Source organism: Parasteatoda tepidariorum, chromosome 8 (assembly GCF_043381705.1).
Source record: "Parasteatoda tepidariorum isolate YZ-2023 chromosome 8, CAS_Ptep_4.0, whole genome shotgun sequence".
NCBI classification, from domain to species: Eukaryota; Metazoa; Arthropoda; class Arachnida; order Araneae; family Theridiidae; genus Parasteatoda; species Parasteatoda tepidariorum.
The window spans coordinates 19,385,434-19,402,876 of NC_092211.1; the positions used below are offsets into that span (position 1 = coordinate 19,385,434).

Consider the following 17,443-nt stretch of genomic DNA (forward strand, 5'->3'; position numbering starts at 1 on the left):
GCGGTAGAGCTTCTCGCTGTCGTGCCACAAGTCCATGGTTCGATTCTCGGGCCGGGCAAGGTTGATTCAGCCTTTCATCCCTTCAGTGGGTCGACAAAATGATAATATTTCGTGATAAAACGTGATATTTCGTGATAAGTCAGCGTGAGTAAACCAATCAACACCTTCATTTCTCCCCCTTAGAAATGTGCTCTCGCTTGTTACCATAGCAACAGACAGCCCAGACTTTTATTCATAAGGAGCTCTCCTCAAAGCCGCACTGTAAATAGAATTTCATAATAAAATACTATTGTAAATGCAATGATATTCCATCTGAATGAATACCATCAATTACAGATGATATTGTCATGATATTCCTGTCGGATTTTTATTCTGTTAATCTGGCTATTAATCATCCATTTAGATTAATAATAATGTTAATTATTAAGGAAAACTTTAATTATTAAGGAAAACTTAATAAAACATGAATCTAGTTGTGGTAGGATTTAGGAACAAATTATTTTTAAATCATGACCATTCTAATTAAATAAAATCATTATATTTAATACTTTGCCGATTTGCTATTTGACACTATGTAAAATGCTAAGGTCATGTATTAATTGCTTAGTCATTACATGCTTTTTCCGTTGATTTTTGCAAAAAGCAAATGTTTCAACTATAATACAAAAATACACACAAAATCGTCTTTTGCACAAAGCTATACCCATTGCCATCAAGTTTTTATGAGATTTTGTAATAATTTTTTTTCTGCAGTTCAAACATTGTTTCGTTTTATTTAAAAAAATATTTAATAAGAATTCCATAAATGCTAATTTTATATCAAATAGGACAGGAATCCATTACATGTTTAGGTAAATTTCGTCCAAATTCCTTTTTGAATAATTCTGTTCCATCTTTTCCGCATTTTTGGATACTTACTTCTCTGAAACAAGGCATAATCGATTTCACAAAACTGGAAGAAAAAAATTAATATAAATATTAAGACTTAAGTAAATGAAAGTAAAAAGGAATAGTACTTCTGCCAGTTCCTGAGCGTCTTACAATTTTAAAAAGTAGTGATGAAATTGAAACTAATATCGCTATATTTGTATTACCGGAGAAATTTCCATATTGTGATCTGTGGCAGAAAAATCGACAAGTCTTCGCAACTTCTGGGCAGCGGCCCGCGAGAAGCTAAAAAAAAGGGACCAACTCGAATCCACCTCGGGCAAACATCTACATATTATTTATTTTTTTTTTAATTTGCAAGTTTAAAATATATTTAGCACTTTCTTGGCGATTGTAGACGGCACGGCGAATCACGATACAGAAATATCTTCGCATTACCTCCAGCTGCTGCGGAATTTCAGTAATTTTTTTCCCTAGTGTTAGCAAAGATGAGGTATTAATAAATTAAAATGAAAAGAAATAGTTTCACCACAATTTGTAAATAATTTAAACAGCGATATAAAAGACTAGACATGTAGTCATGTTAAGTTCTGACAAAAGCTGCATGATAGTTCTATTTGTTTTTAAAGTTTCGTCTTCACTACCACTGGGAAAAAGATTTTGCAAAAACCTCAAATTTTGGAGGAAATGTATTTAATACATTTGTTACCATCACTATTTAATAATCAGTTTAAAATTTAGTATAACTTTGCAAATCTCAGAATTCAAAATTGTTTTTTTTATCATTAATAAATAATGAAAAAATAATTATTAAAAAAAAGTCATTTATATTTTTAAACGAATTTTATAATGGTGTGTAAAAAAATTTATCGTTCGTTCAAACAAACATTTCACGAGTTGTTCAAAAAAATAAAAAACTTAAGTGACGTAATAGTAAAATTGGAAATAGTAACCCCCCATTCCTCTCCTGTCGAAGGGTGGAGGGAAAATTCTAAATATGCTTTTATTCCTCTTTATTTAATTTCCACAAATAAACTGATGGAGGATATTTACTCCATCTGGCAGCATCTATCGTTACATGGCCGATGCTTTCCATATAAGGCCGCCATTCAATCACAATTGGAGATATAACCCTAACAGTATTTTAGAGTCTCTGTTAATTTTTTTCTAACATAATTATGTAGAGGCCGGGATAGCTTGGTTGGTAGGGCACTGAGTCTGTCCAAGAGTTCGTGAGTTCGATCCCCAAAGGCCGAAGACTCTCCGTGTAGTTAATAGTGACTGATGCAAGTTAAATCTGTCGAGTTGCAAAGTCCTCCATGTTCCTATAACAAATCCACACCTCTGGGGTTATTGATTCAGGAGTTTCCTTGTCTTCTGGATTGGGTTCAAAATTACAAGACTACGCAGTTGAACATTAGTAGTCGTAAACCCAAAAATTGGGTCGGCTGTTCAACGACAGATATAATTATGCGAATACAACTCTGCTATCAACAATTTTTGATCGATAGGTAAATAGTAAACAGTTTTATTAAGAATATCTGTTTTTATGCAATTAACGTTAAATAAATTTTTAGGGTTATTCAAATCGGTTTTCATCAATTTAAACTGGAACAAATATAAATTTTTTTAAAAATTCTAAAAACTGAGGTACGTGCAGATTTAAATTACTTACTTTTGAGAAAAATTCATTGAATCTGTAAACATTATCAAGCGCGGAAAAGAAAATTTCCTCACAAATTCTCTTTCTTCATTATTATTTCCTTCGCTATTAATCCATTATCCATTAATTCTTCCTTCATTATTAATTTAAAATTTAAAGTGTAGAAAAAGTGAGTTCAAACAAACCTAGCGTAAGCCATGAAGTTTCAAATACTGAAAGGAAAATTTTCAAATATACAAATGAAAATAAATTACGAGAAAATAACTTCGGATTACGCAACGATGAAGTTCTCTTTTAATAATTTGTTTGCATTTTGAAATTTTTAATTTTTCTTTTCAGTAATTGAAACTTCAAGGCTTACGCTAGGTTTGCCTGAAATCACTTTTTCTTTCGATTAAATCTTAAAGTAGTAAAGAAAGGATAAAGAGAATTTGCGAAGAAAATTTTATTCCGCGATACAGTGTTCTGTTAATATGATAAAATCTTAATTTTTTACTTTTTTTTTTGCCATCAAATAACAAAAATCATCAAAAATTAAATAGAAAAAATTAAGAAAACACGAATAAAATATTTAACCTAAATACTAAGATGGCGACAGCGGAGACCTTTTAACATTAATCTACCTTAACTTTCGTCCGCTCTCCCAACTGAACTATTTAAATCATATTTTCCAGACAGCGGCAGCTACTCTACATATTTTAAGAGTCACAGAATCAATTAAAATCAACAGAGAGAAAAAAGAAATTACTTCAGAAAAGGTTAATTCAACTTATACTGCACATTCAATTATTTTTTGCTAGCTCAAAAATCACGAAGCTATCTGAAACCACCCCGTGTATGCTTTGTTTATGTTTGAACTTTTTAACGCGTTTCTATAAAGTAAAACAATTTTACATCAATGGTAATTTAAATAAATAAAAATAATAAACTAAAAATTAAAATCAATAGATAAAATTTCTTTTTCGGGCAAATACATAAAAAGTTTGATATTAAAATTATATTTGATTTTAAAATTATATTATACGATTATATTATAAAATTATATTATAATATTCTTCCGAATTTAAAAATAAATTAATGTCCATAACTTTCAAAATTAAAAATAATTAAATAAATAACAACAATTTTGCAAAAACATTAAAGAACATAAGAATATTATTCAATAAAATTTTAGGTTACTTTGAATTTTCGATTTCCTAGAAATGTACTTTTAAATCGTTACTTTTTTTGTTTAGTACTTGTACTTTTACTTGTACTTTTTACTCGTTACTTTTTAAAATAAGAACTTTTTACTCGTTACTTTTTTTAAAAATTCTTGTATTCTTACTCGTTACTTTTTAAAAGTAACGTTGCTATATATGACTAAGAGAACCTCCCACGGTTAGCCTGACGACAAGGGGACTCTAACCCATGATCCGTCTACCACTAAGGATATTTCACGTCAGCAGTGTGGTCGGTTCAAGCCGGATGCGGAATTCGTATCGACCAGCCCTCTCTGGGATCGAATCTCGGTTCACCTCATGGGAAGGCGAATGCTCTATTCCCTGAGCCATCGCCGCTCCGTCTGCGATAATTAACATAAAAAGGTAAGGCCAAAACCATTAAGATTGAACATTACTGCGTGAAAATCCGTCTTCATTTTTTATTTTATGCACTGTGCATTGAGTGAAGTGCATGTTATGTGTTTAAGGCAATAAAAAAAAACCTGCACATATAGACATCCTCAGGCTCTTGAATCTTTTCTCCTTTTACTACAGCTTCCATAAATTCGAGTATATAGTTGGCGTAGCATACGACTAAATCAGGCCTGTGCTCATCCAGGCAATGCAGGAAACTGTATTTATTTCCTGTCTCATCTTCTGAAATAACAGATGAAACAGATATAAATACTGAACATCCATATAAATAATCCATGAGTTTCAAATTAAATGATTTGGAAATGATTCGCCAAGAAAAATTGTTTCCAAAAAATATTTTTCTATAATGTGTATATTGTTTAAAACATTTTTTTAAGATTTCGCTTCTAGCGCTGGCAGCGAAGAGTTGAAAGAAGCTGGGCAGAAATGGTAAAAGTTAAACTGTTCATATAAAATTTAAGCGAACTAAGACTTAATATTTTTATTTCAACTATGCTTATTTCGTAAAAAAAGTTCTATAATTTATAGATTAATTTTGTTTAAATGGTGATTAATTTGCTCATTAATTAGCGTGAAAGAAGAACGGAACCAGAGAAAATTGTACATACAGTGGCGCTCACGTACTAAAGGACATGTCTTTATGAAAAGTAAAATCCAAAATTTAATGTTCACGCATAAGTTTATTGAATTTATAATTATGTATTGGAACAAACAACTTATTTTTAATATATTTCCACAATGAAAATCACTTATCTAACTGTTATACTTAAATTATGTAACATATTAGGAAAAATATGCATTCCGCATACTTAAGGACAACAAAATAAATATTTCTTAATCGTTAATAAAATTAATAACAATGTAAAAAATGAAGCAGAAAATAAAGATTTGGAGCTAGTATTTAGCCGGTAAGCCTTTTGCGGCAATTACTGCTTCACATCTACGAGGCATCGAAACTACTAATTTTTGAAATCGCTCAGGAGGTATAGCTGCCCAGCCTTCTTGGATACATTTCCATAAATCACCTAAATTTTTTGGTTTTTGCTGTTTCACATATTTATCCACAGCATCTCGATCGGGTTGAGGTCTGGTGATCGGTGAAGGCCACTGCAAAACCTCAATTTTCTTGCTTGACAAGAAGGCCATCGCAGTTTTGCTCGTGTGCTCTGGATCATTATCGGCTTGCTTGATTGGTTTTCTTGAGAGAAGTTTCCTGTAATAAGGCAGAAAGAGTCTTGATAATGTCCACATACACATGCTGATCCATGATGCTTTCGATTTTGTGAGTTGGACCACATCCTGAACGTGTCATGGCACCCCACACCATCACCGAGCCGCCTCCACCCTTTATAGTTGATTTTGTACACCGTACATTAAATTCTTCACCGACTCGATGCGTCACATAACTTTTGCCATCTGAGCCCATTCTGTTGAACTTCGATTCGTCTGTAAATATAACTCGATTCCAGTCAGCCGATGTCGAGTTTTGGCCTCTTTTTGCAAAAGCTAATCGAGCTGCTCTATTCTTCTTTGACATCTACGGTTTTTTCCTACATACGCGACCCATAAGCCGAAACTCATTTAAACGCCGTTTGATGGTATTATTGCTTACGTGCTTGCCTGTTAATTCAGCGAATTCTTTTCTGATGTCCTGGGCGGTTTTGCTACGATCAGCTTCAGAAATTCGATGAATAATCCGATCTTCTCGTTCGGTAGTTTTGCGAGGACGTGGTTTTCGGGATATTTTTTCAATACTTTTGGTCACTTGAATAGATTTCAATGCTTGGAAAACTGCTGTTTTTGATAATTTTAACCGCCTACCAATTTCTCTAATGCTTAAACCTTCTTTTCTCAGAGTATCTATTCAACATCTCTGTTCATTGCTAAAAATTTTTCCTTTACTCATAATAATGTTGAAATTTGTACTAAAAAAAGCAAGAAAAAAATTTTAATATAATGTTTTAAAGCATCAAACAAAGATAATGTAGTAAATTACACTTGCATTGATCGATAAATTGATTGTAATCATTCAATAACTCCTGTCCTTAAGTGTAAGAAACTTAACATATTTTTTAAATAAACTTTTATGAAACACTTGTGAACACGAATGAATTATTTGAGGATTGAAGTTCAACAGAGGTAGAATTTGTCATTATAGATATCTTGATCAAAACATAATATTCATCTAATATAATGACGCATTTATTTTGAAAACACAGTCCTTAACTACGTGAGTGCCACTATATTACTTAGGTTGAATAATATAGCTAATTGATTTAACTGAAATACTTGTTTTAATCTCGTCCTCTGATTCAGGTCAAATTTGCGATCTGTGGATAAAGGAATGCGTCTGACCTATAAAACGGGTGTGACGTATGGTGTGGCAGAAATCGAATTCTTGGACATAGAGGGCGCCACAGGAAACAAGAACAATTGCACCCTCTGCCTAAACAGGCATACGAAAGCAAGCACTAAGCAAGAAAGCACCATGTCCAAGAGGTCGTGGGTTCGATCCCCGATGGCCGAAGACTCTCCGTGTAGTAAATAGTGACTGATGCACGTTAAATCTGTCGAGTTGCAAAGTCCACCATGTTCCCATAACAAATCAATACCTCTGGGGTACTGATTCTTTGCCTTCTGGATTGGTTCAAAATTTTCAAGGTTACGGAGTTGAACATCAGTAGTCGTAAACCCAAACAGCCCTAAACAGTTCAAGATGTGCTCAGGTGATGCCGGGTTTTGTTGGCATTTAGGGCAAAGAGGAAAGATTTTTTGATTAGCAAAAAAAGTGAGACTTTTCAGGTGTCCACTGGGTGCCAGTCGGGATAAGCAAGTGTTGGTCTGCCTGTCACCAGGAAGAGATAGAGAGAGTCCTGGTCGTTTTGCTTTATACCAGTAGTGAGTAGGTGGAAGCAGCCACTTTTGTTTGTTCTGGGCCTTTTGCCTTGCAAAAACTTCAAGGTATGTAAGCTCTAAGGTGGAGGGGACTGGATGGTCTAGTCCCTTCTTTGCGAGAGTGTCAGCTAACTCGTTGCCGTGGATATCGCGAGGGACGGGATCCATTTAGGCTTTCTGATTTATAAGACTAAAGAGCTTTTGAAAAACGTCCGTTAATAACTAATCTAATTTATCGATATATAAACAAAAAATACTGTAAAATATCATAAAATACTGAGAATAATGCTTTACCTCCTTCAGTACATCCAGCAACGGAATCACAAACGCTTTGTGTCTCCTTTGAAGAGCCGAAATCCCACCAACCGCAGCGTTTCATTTCTCTCTCTGCGCAAGCGTAGAAGTCTTCTTTCCTTCATTAAGACAGAAGAATTTATAATCATAAAACAAAATAATTAAATAAAGAAAGTTTCATGTGTGTTCAACGATTGAAAAAATTATCACAACAAGATAAACATGCACAGCTTCCAGTGTTCCTCTAAAACCAGTGATTTTTTTTTTAAACCTAAGAGCAGAAATAAGCTACGAAGAAACATGTTAGGGGATGCATGATTCCAAAACTAGTTATGCTGAAAATTAATTAGAATCCTTAATTATTCTTACTGAATTTCAAAATTACGCTACTTACAGGAAAACTATTGACAGTGTTAGGTTATATGACATAAATATGACTTGGCAATAAAAGCTTTCCATGAAGAAAAAAAAATTTTTTTTTCTATGAATAACGCTCTTAACAACATTGAAATATCAACTAAAATAAAAATCTAAATATAATAGAACTTATTTTTTTGTTGCTAAGGAATCTAGAACGCGTTTTTAGTATGTACATTTTTAATATGTAATGAATATGATTAGCTTGTTTATTATGTTAGTAGCGCCCCCTGTAGATGAGATATTCAGAAAGATTAAATTTAGGTAATGAGCAAATTTGTTTAAAGGCAGTAACAAGTATATTCAGTTTTAGCATCGTAAGTTCAAGCATCAACGTAGTTAGCATGCAAGGGCTACGTTACTGTATTAGTATTTCTAAAGTTATATGAAACTACAAGTTTAGTTTGTTTATAGTTACGCTTCGATACTTATAATATGGTCTAGCAAACAATGTTTATAGATACCCACGCATCATTGATGGTCTAGCACTGATTTGTCAATAGTTACGTGTACTCTACGCTTCTGTTTCAATTTTAAAACTAAAATTAATGACAAAAATTCTGTAATTCTAGCAAATTTTGACTACCACAGGTTGACTTCGGACAATGGCATCATACCAAATTATACTAATTAGAGTTAATCTTTATTTTGATGAGTTGAACTTCTAAAAACATGCTTTTCTTAATCTAATAACGTAAAATTACGTGAAGTGTTACTAAAATTAATAAATATAAAATTAATCTTCATTAGTTATGTCTTTTATATTTTAGCAAGATTTTGTAGTGTTGACTAATACAGATTTATGGATGGATATTTTTTTAAGGTCTGGTAATCAGTTGTAATAATATAAACAGACTACTTGGAATTTTTGTTACAGAAGTAGAAAATTGTTGTTAGTCGATTAATACTACACTAGTTACTTACATTTCTTTGGTAAATGTCTTTTCATTTCGAGCTAGAAGTTTCGGTAACTGTTTAGTTAAGATATTAGCATAGCATTCTTCAAAACAATCAGTGTTTTCTCCAAAAGAGCTTGCCTCAGATATTCCTACATTATTGTNATTCAAATCTGGTAAATAACAGGTTTTGGTACCACTAAATGCTTGTTTCAATGAGCCGTACATAAAAGCAAAATCTAAGGTACAATGTACCTTCCAAGTTAAGAGGTACATCTGATTTTGCCTCTGAAATCAGAGGTACATTGTGCCTTTCATTTTTAAAGGTACGTTGTGCCCTTAAAATTCATAGGCACAAACGATCCAAATGTGCCTCTGAAATCAGAGGTACATTGTGCCTTTCATTTTTAAAGGTACGTTGTGCCCTTAAAATTCAGAGGCACAAATGATTCAAATGTGCCTCTGAAATCAGAGGTACAGTTTTTAGAGTGTACTAAAATTAATAAATATAAAATTAATCTTCATTAGTTATGTCTTTTATATTTTAACAAGATTTTGTAGTGTTGACTAATACAGATTTATGGATGGATATTTTTTTAAGGTCCGGTAATCTGTTGTAATAATATAAACAGACTACTTGGTATTTTTGTAACAGAAGTAGAAAATTGTTGTTAGTCGATTAATACTACACTAGTTACTTACATTTCGTTGGTAAACGTCTTTTCATTTCATCATTAAATAAATAAAAAAATCAATCATTAAATAAATAAATAAAAAAACTTGATTACATTCAAGGATATTACAATTTTACATAAACTTGGTATTAGGTTAATATTTGTTTCCTCTCTTTACATTCAACGATTTAAAAAAAATTCTGTTAACTGCTTCAATGGCCTGGCATTCATAATCTAGGAAAATGACAGCCAGAATAATGCCAATTTGCCATTATATAGCATTTAACTTTACTTTAACATTTCGGCCTAAGATGTTTACATTCCGCAGAAAACAACAGGATTTCTTGAAGTAACTCAAGTAAATCTATGTAGTTTATGTTATTAATGATTTCAAGCAGACAGGAAAATGACAACATAAAAACCTACTCACCTCGAAAAAATTTTGAAATAGGTTTTAAACCAGAAAGTTGATTCTTTATTCATGCAATGAGACATGTTCAGATAGGATGGTATTCTAATCAATCTATTAATATAAGATATCGATTGCTGCATGCTTAGCTCAATCTAATAACGTAAAATTACGTGAAGTGTTACTAAAATTAATAAATATGAAATTAATCCTCATTAATTATGTCTTTTATATTTTAGCAAGATTTTGTAGTGTTGACTAATACAGATTTATGGATGGATATTTTTTTAAGGTCCGGTAATCAGTTGTAATAATATAAACAGACTACTTGGTATTTTTGCAACAGAAGTAGAAAATTGTTGTTAGTCGATTAATACAAATACTACACTAGTTACTTACATTTCTTTGGTAAACGTCTTTTCATTTCGAGCTAGAAGTTTCGGTAACTGTTTAGTTAAGATATTAGCATAGCATTCTTCAAAACAATCAGTGTTTTCTCCAAAAGAGCTTGCCTCAGATATTCCTACATTATTGTAAAAACAAGTTCTTAACAATTTTGAAGTTCAAAGTTGAATTTAGTGCAAAGAAAACAATTTTATACAGCATAATTCAGTACAGCGGTAACAAACGTGATCAGAAGGTAACGCACATCATTTGGGGATAGAAAATTGCTTAGCAATCTGTGGCCTGAAGTGTCATTGTGCGCCGCTTGAGGCGCTCTGATATTAGGGACTGGCTGCTTGACAGCATTTAAACCGGTACTATTATTTATCTAAAGCATGAGAATTTCATGATTGCTAATAAAAACTAATTTCAAACTATTTAAAAATCCTGTAAACTATTTTATTATTATTATTATTGTAATTTACTAATTTGGCAACGAATTTGGAGAGCTCTGCAAGTCTATCGCCAAATCAATGATCTACGATGAAACATTTAAACCTATGTCTCTTTTGAATGTAATTTTCGAAACTAAAAATTGATTTTTTTTAAAAAAATTGTAATATAGCACATAATCGATCAATTCATTATGGAGATGCGCCCCTAGCGGTGATATTTCTGGATAAAAGTTGCTATGCGATTCTCAATCCTTCACTTTCCATTAGCTGTGCTGAATCACCTCGTGTTATTAGAGATTTTACATGTGAGCTGAAACAATTGGGAATTAAAACTGATAAAGAATTTCATTTTCTCTGTGAATGTGATCGAAAAAAAAAGGGTCTCCGACACTAATCTTCAAAGATCTTCTGCGTTTTTAATATGACAATATATTTTCCCAGCATCATTAATCGCTTTCTGTAAACGCCCCAGTGTTAATCACTCCAGGAAAAAATTACAGGGTGAGCACTGAATAGACAACCCAAATGAGTCTCTTATAGTTTGTCTAAGCAAAGAACTCCTCCCGCTACAAAGTCTGAGAACGTCTGATGCTATGGAAACAAGAATGGCGCATTTGGGGGAGGGTAGCTTCACTCTAGGACTAACACAATAAACCGAAGAAAGAGATTCCCTTTCTCTCGCCGAGCCGAGCCGAAACCCCATCAAAACAGTGCCCCGCACCCCTGCTTGAAATAGTCATACCTCGTTACCATAGTCACCACCACAAGTCCAGACGAATTTTTGGGGGAGTTCTTATTTTAGACAAACTATAACTGTTTGGGGGTTTTATTACGTATCAAGCTTAGGTTTGTGTATGTCTGAGAAAAGGAAAACCTCTTCGCAAGCTTCGTTGTCTGTTTTTGTTAGCAATGACGAAACAGGATTTTAAAAAAATATTTACATTTCCTCTCGGTTAACAGTTAACTAACTATGCCACAAAGATGAAATTTTGACTAGTAGATCATTGCAGGTATAATTAAGAAAACTGCAGTGACTCTCAGGTCATCCTAAGGATTTGACCTTTGAAAAAGCTATAGTTATTATAAAGGTTAACACAGACATTTCAGAGATGAGTCTCAGACCTGCGAAAAACCTCTTCTCAGTTTTTATGCAGTCATGACTTCCTAATTTAAAATACTTTAGAAAAACTGCTGATTTTGTAAAGAATTTTCAAGCTCAAAATTCTTCATTCAGCAATGCTTATTTTTTATTATGACGCTTTACAATTGCGGAAATCCGTAATAACTAATTATTAAAATTTCTCATACATGTAAAGATTATTAAGATTTATTACATTTTATTCATTAAAACTTATATTCTAAAAAAATCACTGTTTGTGAGAATTAGTTGTGTATATTTTTATTTACCTCATTTACCACTATTATTTGTTATTGGTTCTTCAGCTACGATTTATAATTAAACAAAAATTATCTAATAAAATTGTTGTTTTTTTAAAACAAATTTTAATGTATATAATATAGCTATAGCTTTATAAATGTAAATAGTATAAAAAATTTAAATGTAGGATAGCTATAAATTTAAACTTGAATTTTAGCATTGATTTAAAAAAAAATATATAAGTTCTGTAGATAAGAAAAAAACTTAATAAATCCTACGAGTTGTCAATCACAGATTTTTGTAACATCCTTATGATTTTTAAATGTCAAAGGAAATTTTTTTTTCGTAAACACTTAAGTTCATTTTCACTTCCCAAAAAAGTACAACATAAGTTATTGCCGGTTTGTTAAATCTGAAAGATAAGCAATTTTCACTTAAAATAAATATTTTGTGGAACACTAATCAGTTAACATAAGTTTAATATAAATGTGATTTTATCATGGGCTTAATTTTATAATTCTGATTATAAAATTTAAAAATATTTGATTGAATAATTTTTAGATTATATAATTTAAATTTAAAACACTTTTATTCATGACAAAGTGAAATCAAGCAAAACATTTTGTTCCTCAACTTCTGAGTTGTCATATAGTTTTAGTTAGTTTACGTCGCACTAGAGCTGCACAATGGGCTATTGGCGACGGTCTGGGAAATATCCCTGAGGATGATCCGAAGACAAGCCATCACAATTTTGATCCTCTGCAGAGGGGATTGCACCCCCGCTTCGGAAGCCTAACGAGCTGCGCGCGAAGTCGAGCACTTTACGGTAGCACAGTTTAACGAGGACCAATACCGCACACCCTCGGTCCCTTCGCAGACTGATCCAAGTGNTGCACCCCCGCTTCGGAAGCCTAACGACCTGGGCGCGAAGTTGAGCACTTTACGGTAGCACAGTTTAACGAGGACCAATACCGCACAACGCAGACTGATCCAAGTGGTCACCCACCCGCACACTGACCGCAGCCAGTGAGGCTCGACTTCGGTGATCTTCTGGGAACCGTGTCTTAACGATCAGTCCACTGCGGGACTTTGAGTTGTCATAAACTATACTTTATGAATTGTAATTGTGAAATTGGATTTAATAGGTCTTAGTTAAAATTAGTTTTTTTTTTAATTGAACTAATGGCATAAAAGTTTTATTAATATAACTCAAAACACTGTATCGTTAAAATTTATGAGATCATAATAAAAATTTTAAAAGTGATAATATAAAAACAATAAGTTCCATTGTAGCCTTAGGGGAGATTTCGTGATCTGTGGCAGAATAATCACCAAATCTTGGGCAGTAGCCCACAAAAAACTTCAAGAAGAAAAAAAAGATCACAGAAAGGGACTAACTTGAAATGTATAACTCATAGCCATCCCCGAGTAAACATCGAATGTTTTTTTCTTCTTAATTGCAAGTTTAAAATTTATTTGGCACAAATTTTCGAAGTAACAATATTAAGTTTGAAAACTATTCAATATTCAGTTTATAATTGCTAATATGACTGATTTATGTGATTGATAAATGGGTGATTCTTTGGAAACCTGACAATTCCGAACAAAAAATTTCTTCAAATTTAAAGTCCTTAAAATAATCTAAATTTTTTTTATATATTTATTTAGTTACATTTATTAATATCTTACAGACAGAAGTGTAGTTTATTGACATTTGCTCAAGAAAAAAATAATAAAATAGAAATTCACCATAATCAATCGTTAAATAAATTAAAAAATACATTCAAGCATATTACAATCTTACATAAACTTGGTATTAGGTTAATATTTGTTTTCTCTCCTTACATTCAACTGTTTAAAAAATTTTCTGGTAACTGTTTCACTGTCCTGGTATTCATAATCCAGGAAAATGACAGCCAGGATAATGACAATTTGCCATTATATAGCATTTAACTTTACTTTAAACATTTCGGCCTAAGATGTTTACATTCCGCAGAAAACAACAGAATTTCTTGAAATAACTGAAGTAAATCTATGTGTTTTATGTTACTAATGATTTCAAGCAGACAGGAAAATGACAACATAAAAATCTACTCACCTTGAAAAAATTTTTGAAATAGGTTTTGAACCAGAAAGTTGATTCTTTATTCATGCAATGAAACATGTTCAGATAGGATGGTATTCTAATCAATCTATTAATATAAGATATTGATTGCTGGCGCTATCTATTCTGGTTATAAATCACTAAATAAAAGTAGACAGGAAAATGACAGATTTTCTTGTGACAAACAAATTGTTGGCAGAAAAAATTTTTTTCAACAAAGTTTTTGTAAATAATGCCCTATGCATTTCTTCTAGAAATGCTTACAGCGGTTGAGATAAAAAAAAAATTAGATATTAAAAAATTTATGGTTATTATAGTATTAAGTTTTGAAGGAAATATTGTTTGCGACATACCAGGAAAATGAAATTTTAAAATTAAATTAAATTTTTTAAATACACAAAACAATAAATGCTAGTACAAGGTCATTTTAAAATACTAACAGAAATGCTATTTATGAAAATTTTAAAAAAAAAAGTTCTTTTAGTAGTATAGTATTAAATCTTGGAGCAAGAGATTGTAAATTGTTTTCGTGAGAATCGCCCAAATAACATTACATCATTGCTAATTATAACATTAAAAAATATTCATAAAAATTGCGTTACTTACCAAGAAAAAGTAACATAAATATCCAGAGAGCCATATTAGTTGATTCAATTTCTGTGTCTTTTATACAAGACACATTACTTTATAATTAGATTGACTTAATCTAAAATATTTAAACACGTTATTATTCCCGATTTAGAAGGGGCGGGAACAAATGACGAAACAAATTTTTAGCCCTTCATTTTTGGTAAAATGTAAAGCTTTCGACTTTTGAAACTACAATCAAGCATCGATACAATGACGTAATGTGGTAAACGCAAATTTTCATCAAGTAGACAGTCCAGAGACATGTGAAAGTGAAACTCAAAAAACTTCTTCGCATCTTGGATGCTTTCCAAAATTATCGCATCTTGGATGCTTTCCAAAATTAATCACGTGGCTTTGGCAACTGTTTGGCGATCGTTGAGGCGCACTTGGCCTATTTGCTGGAAGCTCTGAGAAAATAATGCCTTGTTTCTTTTGTTTTGAATAAATTTAAGTTTATTGTTATTGAAATCTGGTGTGGTTATTTGAATCAGAGAAAGGCATTACATATGCGTTATGGGTTTATTAATTAAACGTAGCTTGAAGCTTACGTTGACAGGAGGGTTGACTGACTGTAAACAATAACAAGTTTTCTAAAACAGGAGTCCCGCAATGGACTGATCGTTAGGACACGGTTCCCAGTAGATCACCGAAGTCAAGCATCACTGGCTAATGTCAGTGTGCGGGTTGGTGACCACTTGGATCAGTCTGCGTAGGGACCGAGGGTGTGCGGTATTGGTCCTCGTTAAACTGTGCTACCGTAAAGTGCTCGACTTCGCGCGCAGGTCGTCGGGCTACCGAAGCGGGGGTGCCATCCCCTCCGCAGAGGATCAAAATTGTGAAGGCATGTCTTCGGATCATCCTCCGGGATGTTTCCCAGACCGTCGCCAATAGCCCATTATGCAGCTCTAGTGCGACGTAAAATTAGCAACAAAATTAGCTAAAACAGGAAACAATTTCAGAAAACTTCCGGTGCATACCTCTGCTTATGTTATGCTTACGAGGCGATGTGTAAATAGGCGTAATATTCTAGGATGTTTTATTAAAATGATATATGTTTAAATTTACGCATAAAATTAACATTCATAAAAGCTTATTTGAAAAATATTTTCTCATGTCTTAGAGCATTGCTTCCCAAAGTGTGGTACGAGTACCCCGGGGATACGGTAACAGTTTAGTGGGGGTGCGCATTCTTATGCGAAATATCTTGCAACAAACGAAAATTTCAAAAAATTTTACTTCAAAATAAAACTAGCCATGAAAATTTACGATAACGCATTTTTCTATTGGATATTTTTTGCTGAGTTAACAGTTAATAATTAGTGGTGTCAACAGCCAGTTGTGATTTTTAAGTTTTGTGCAGTTTTTTTTACAATAAAAATACATTCATTTTTTTATTTGTGGTACCCAGCGTTACGAAAAATTTAGAAAGGGTACACAAAAGTCATAAGTTTGGGAAACACTGTCTTAGAGGAAAATATTCTAAAATGCATAATTATAATTCAGCAAGAAATTATAGAACATTTATAATTAATGCAATTTATTTCATAGCTAGTAGCATATAAAAAGTTTACAAGTTACAAAAATGTTACTAGAAAATAAAAGTATATACTAAAGTAGGAGAATATTATTATTTTATAAATATTCCATTTCCACTCCTTAACGCATTTCTATCTTCAGTGAAGAAATCAAAATCAGATATTTGAATATTATGGAAGTTAAGCGTTTAATAAATAAATAAGTATATAAAATGGAAGGATATAACTAGATGTTAAGAAATAAAGCTTAATTTAATTTCTATTGTTTCATAAAATTAGTTTCTGAAATGAATGAATATTTAACTGACACGAGGAAACATTTAAAATAAATTATAAGTTCTAAGATTTGAATACTTTATTTATGCAGACTTTTTCATTTAATTCTAAAATAAAAAAGGACGCCACGTGCTGAATAAATCTGCTCAAAATCTAAACAAAACAAATGAAAAAAGTTATCATTCACACTCATTCTTTAGAAAGAGAGCTTATTTTTCTGACATATTTTTTTCCCCTATATATTTACAAGCATTTTATGCAATATTTGTCCTGAATAATATTCTAAATGGTGATTCGAGCACGATTTTAAGCCCAATCAAATACTACATACCTTCATAAATGTTTTTTACAAACAATTTTCCCACATTTTGATAAGACTTGTCTCTCAACGTTTCACACACTTTTGAATTGTTTTTTAAATAAAATTTTAATGGTATATCGTCATAGAAGACAGTTTTGTTTTCTTCCAATAAATTATTGTGCTTTTTTTTTCTACTTTTTTTTCATTAAAACTGTTTTGCAGAGAGCTGTCGAAATTTAAAATAGAAACAGTCATAAAAATCTCAATTGACGATTAATATTTTGAAATCTTTTCGTTTTTAACGTACGCTATTCAGTGTCTTGGACATGGCGTAAAATACAAAGAAGAGAAGATGTATTTTCCTTCAACCAAGTGTGGACGTTTCATCTGAATTGAAACTTTAATTTCGAATCTCAGCGCCGGCACGTCATTTTTAGTAAATTAATTTAGCTACCACTCTCACACAAATTTCTGCACTGCGCAGTTAGTTCAGAACAAACTCGGTTCCTTACAGAGCATGCGTGTGAGCTTTCTGCCGAAACTTATGTAGCTTTTTATTAGTGAGATTTTGCGTTTCCACGTAGCATCGCACTCATTATCACCGTAC

At 32.2% G+C, this 17,443-nt stretch overlaps 1 protein-coding gene across 1 annotated transcript; it reads right to left on the bottom strand.

Moving 5' to 3' along the window:
• Positions 1-753: 753 nt before the first annotated feature.
• LOC107452066 (uncharacterized) lies at positions 754-15,008 on the bottom strand. Its single transcript, XM_043052429.2, has 5 exons — positions 14,701-15,008; positions 10,173-10,296; positions 7,378-7,496; positions 4,257-4,410; positions 754-952 (listed from the first exon to the last, which is right to left on the bottom strand). The coding sequence occupies exons 1-5, from the start codon at positions 14,732-14,734 to the stop codon at positions 820-822; spliced, it is 564 nt and encodes a 187-aa protein (XP_042908363.1). The 5' UTR covers positions 14,735-15,008; the 3' UTR covers positions 754-819.
• Between the last annotated feature and the right edge of the window lie 2,435 nt (positions 15,009-17,443).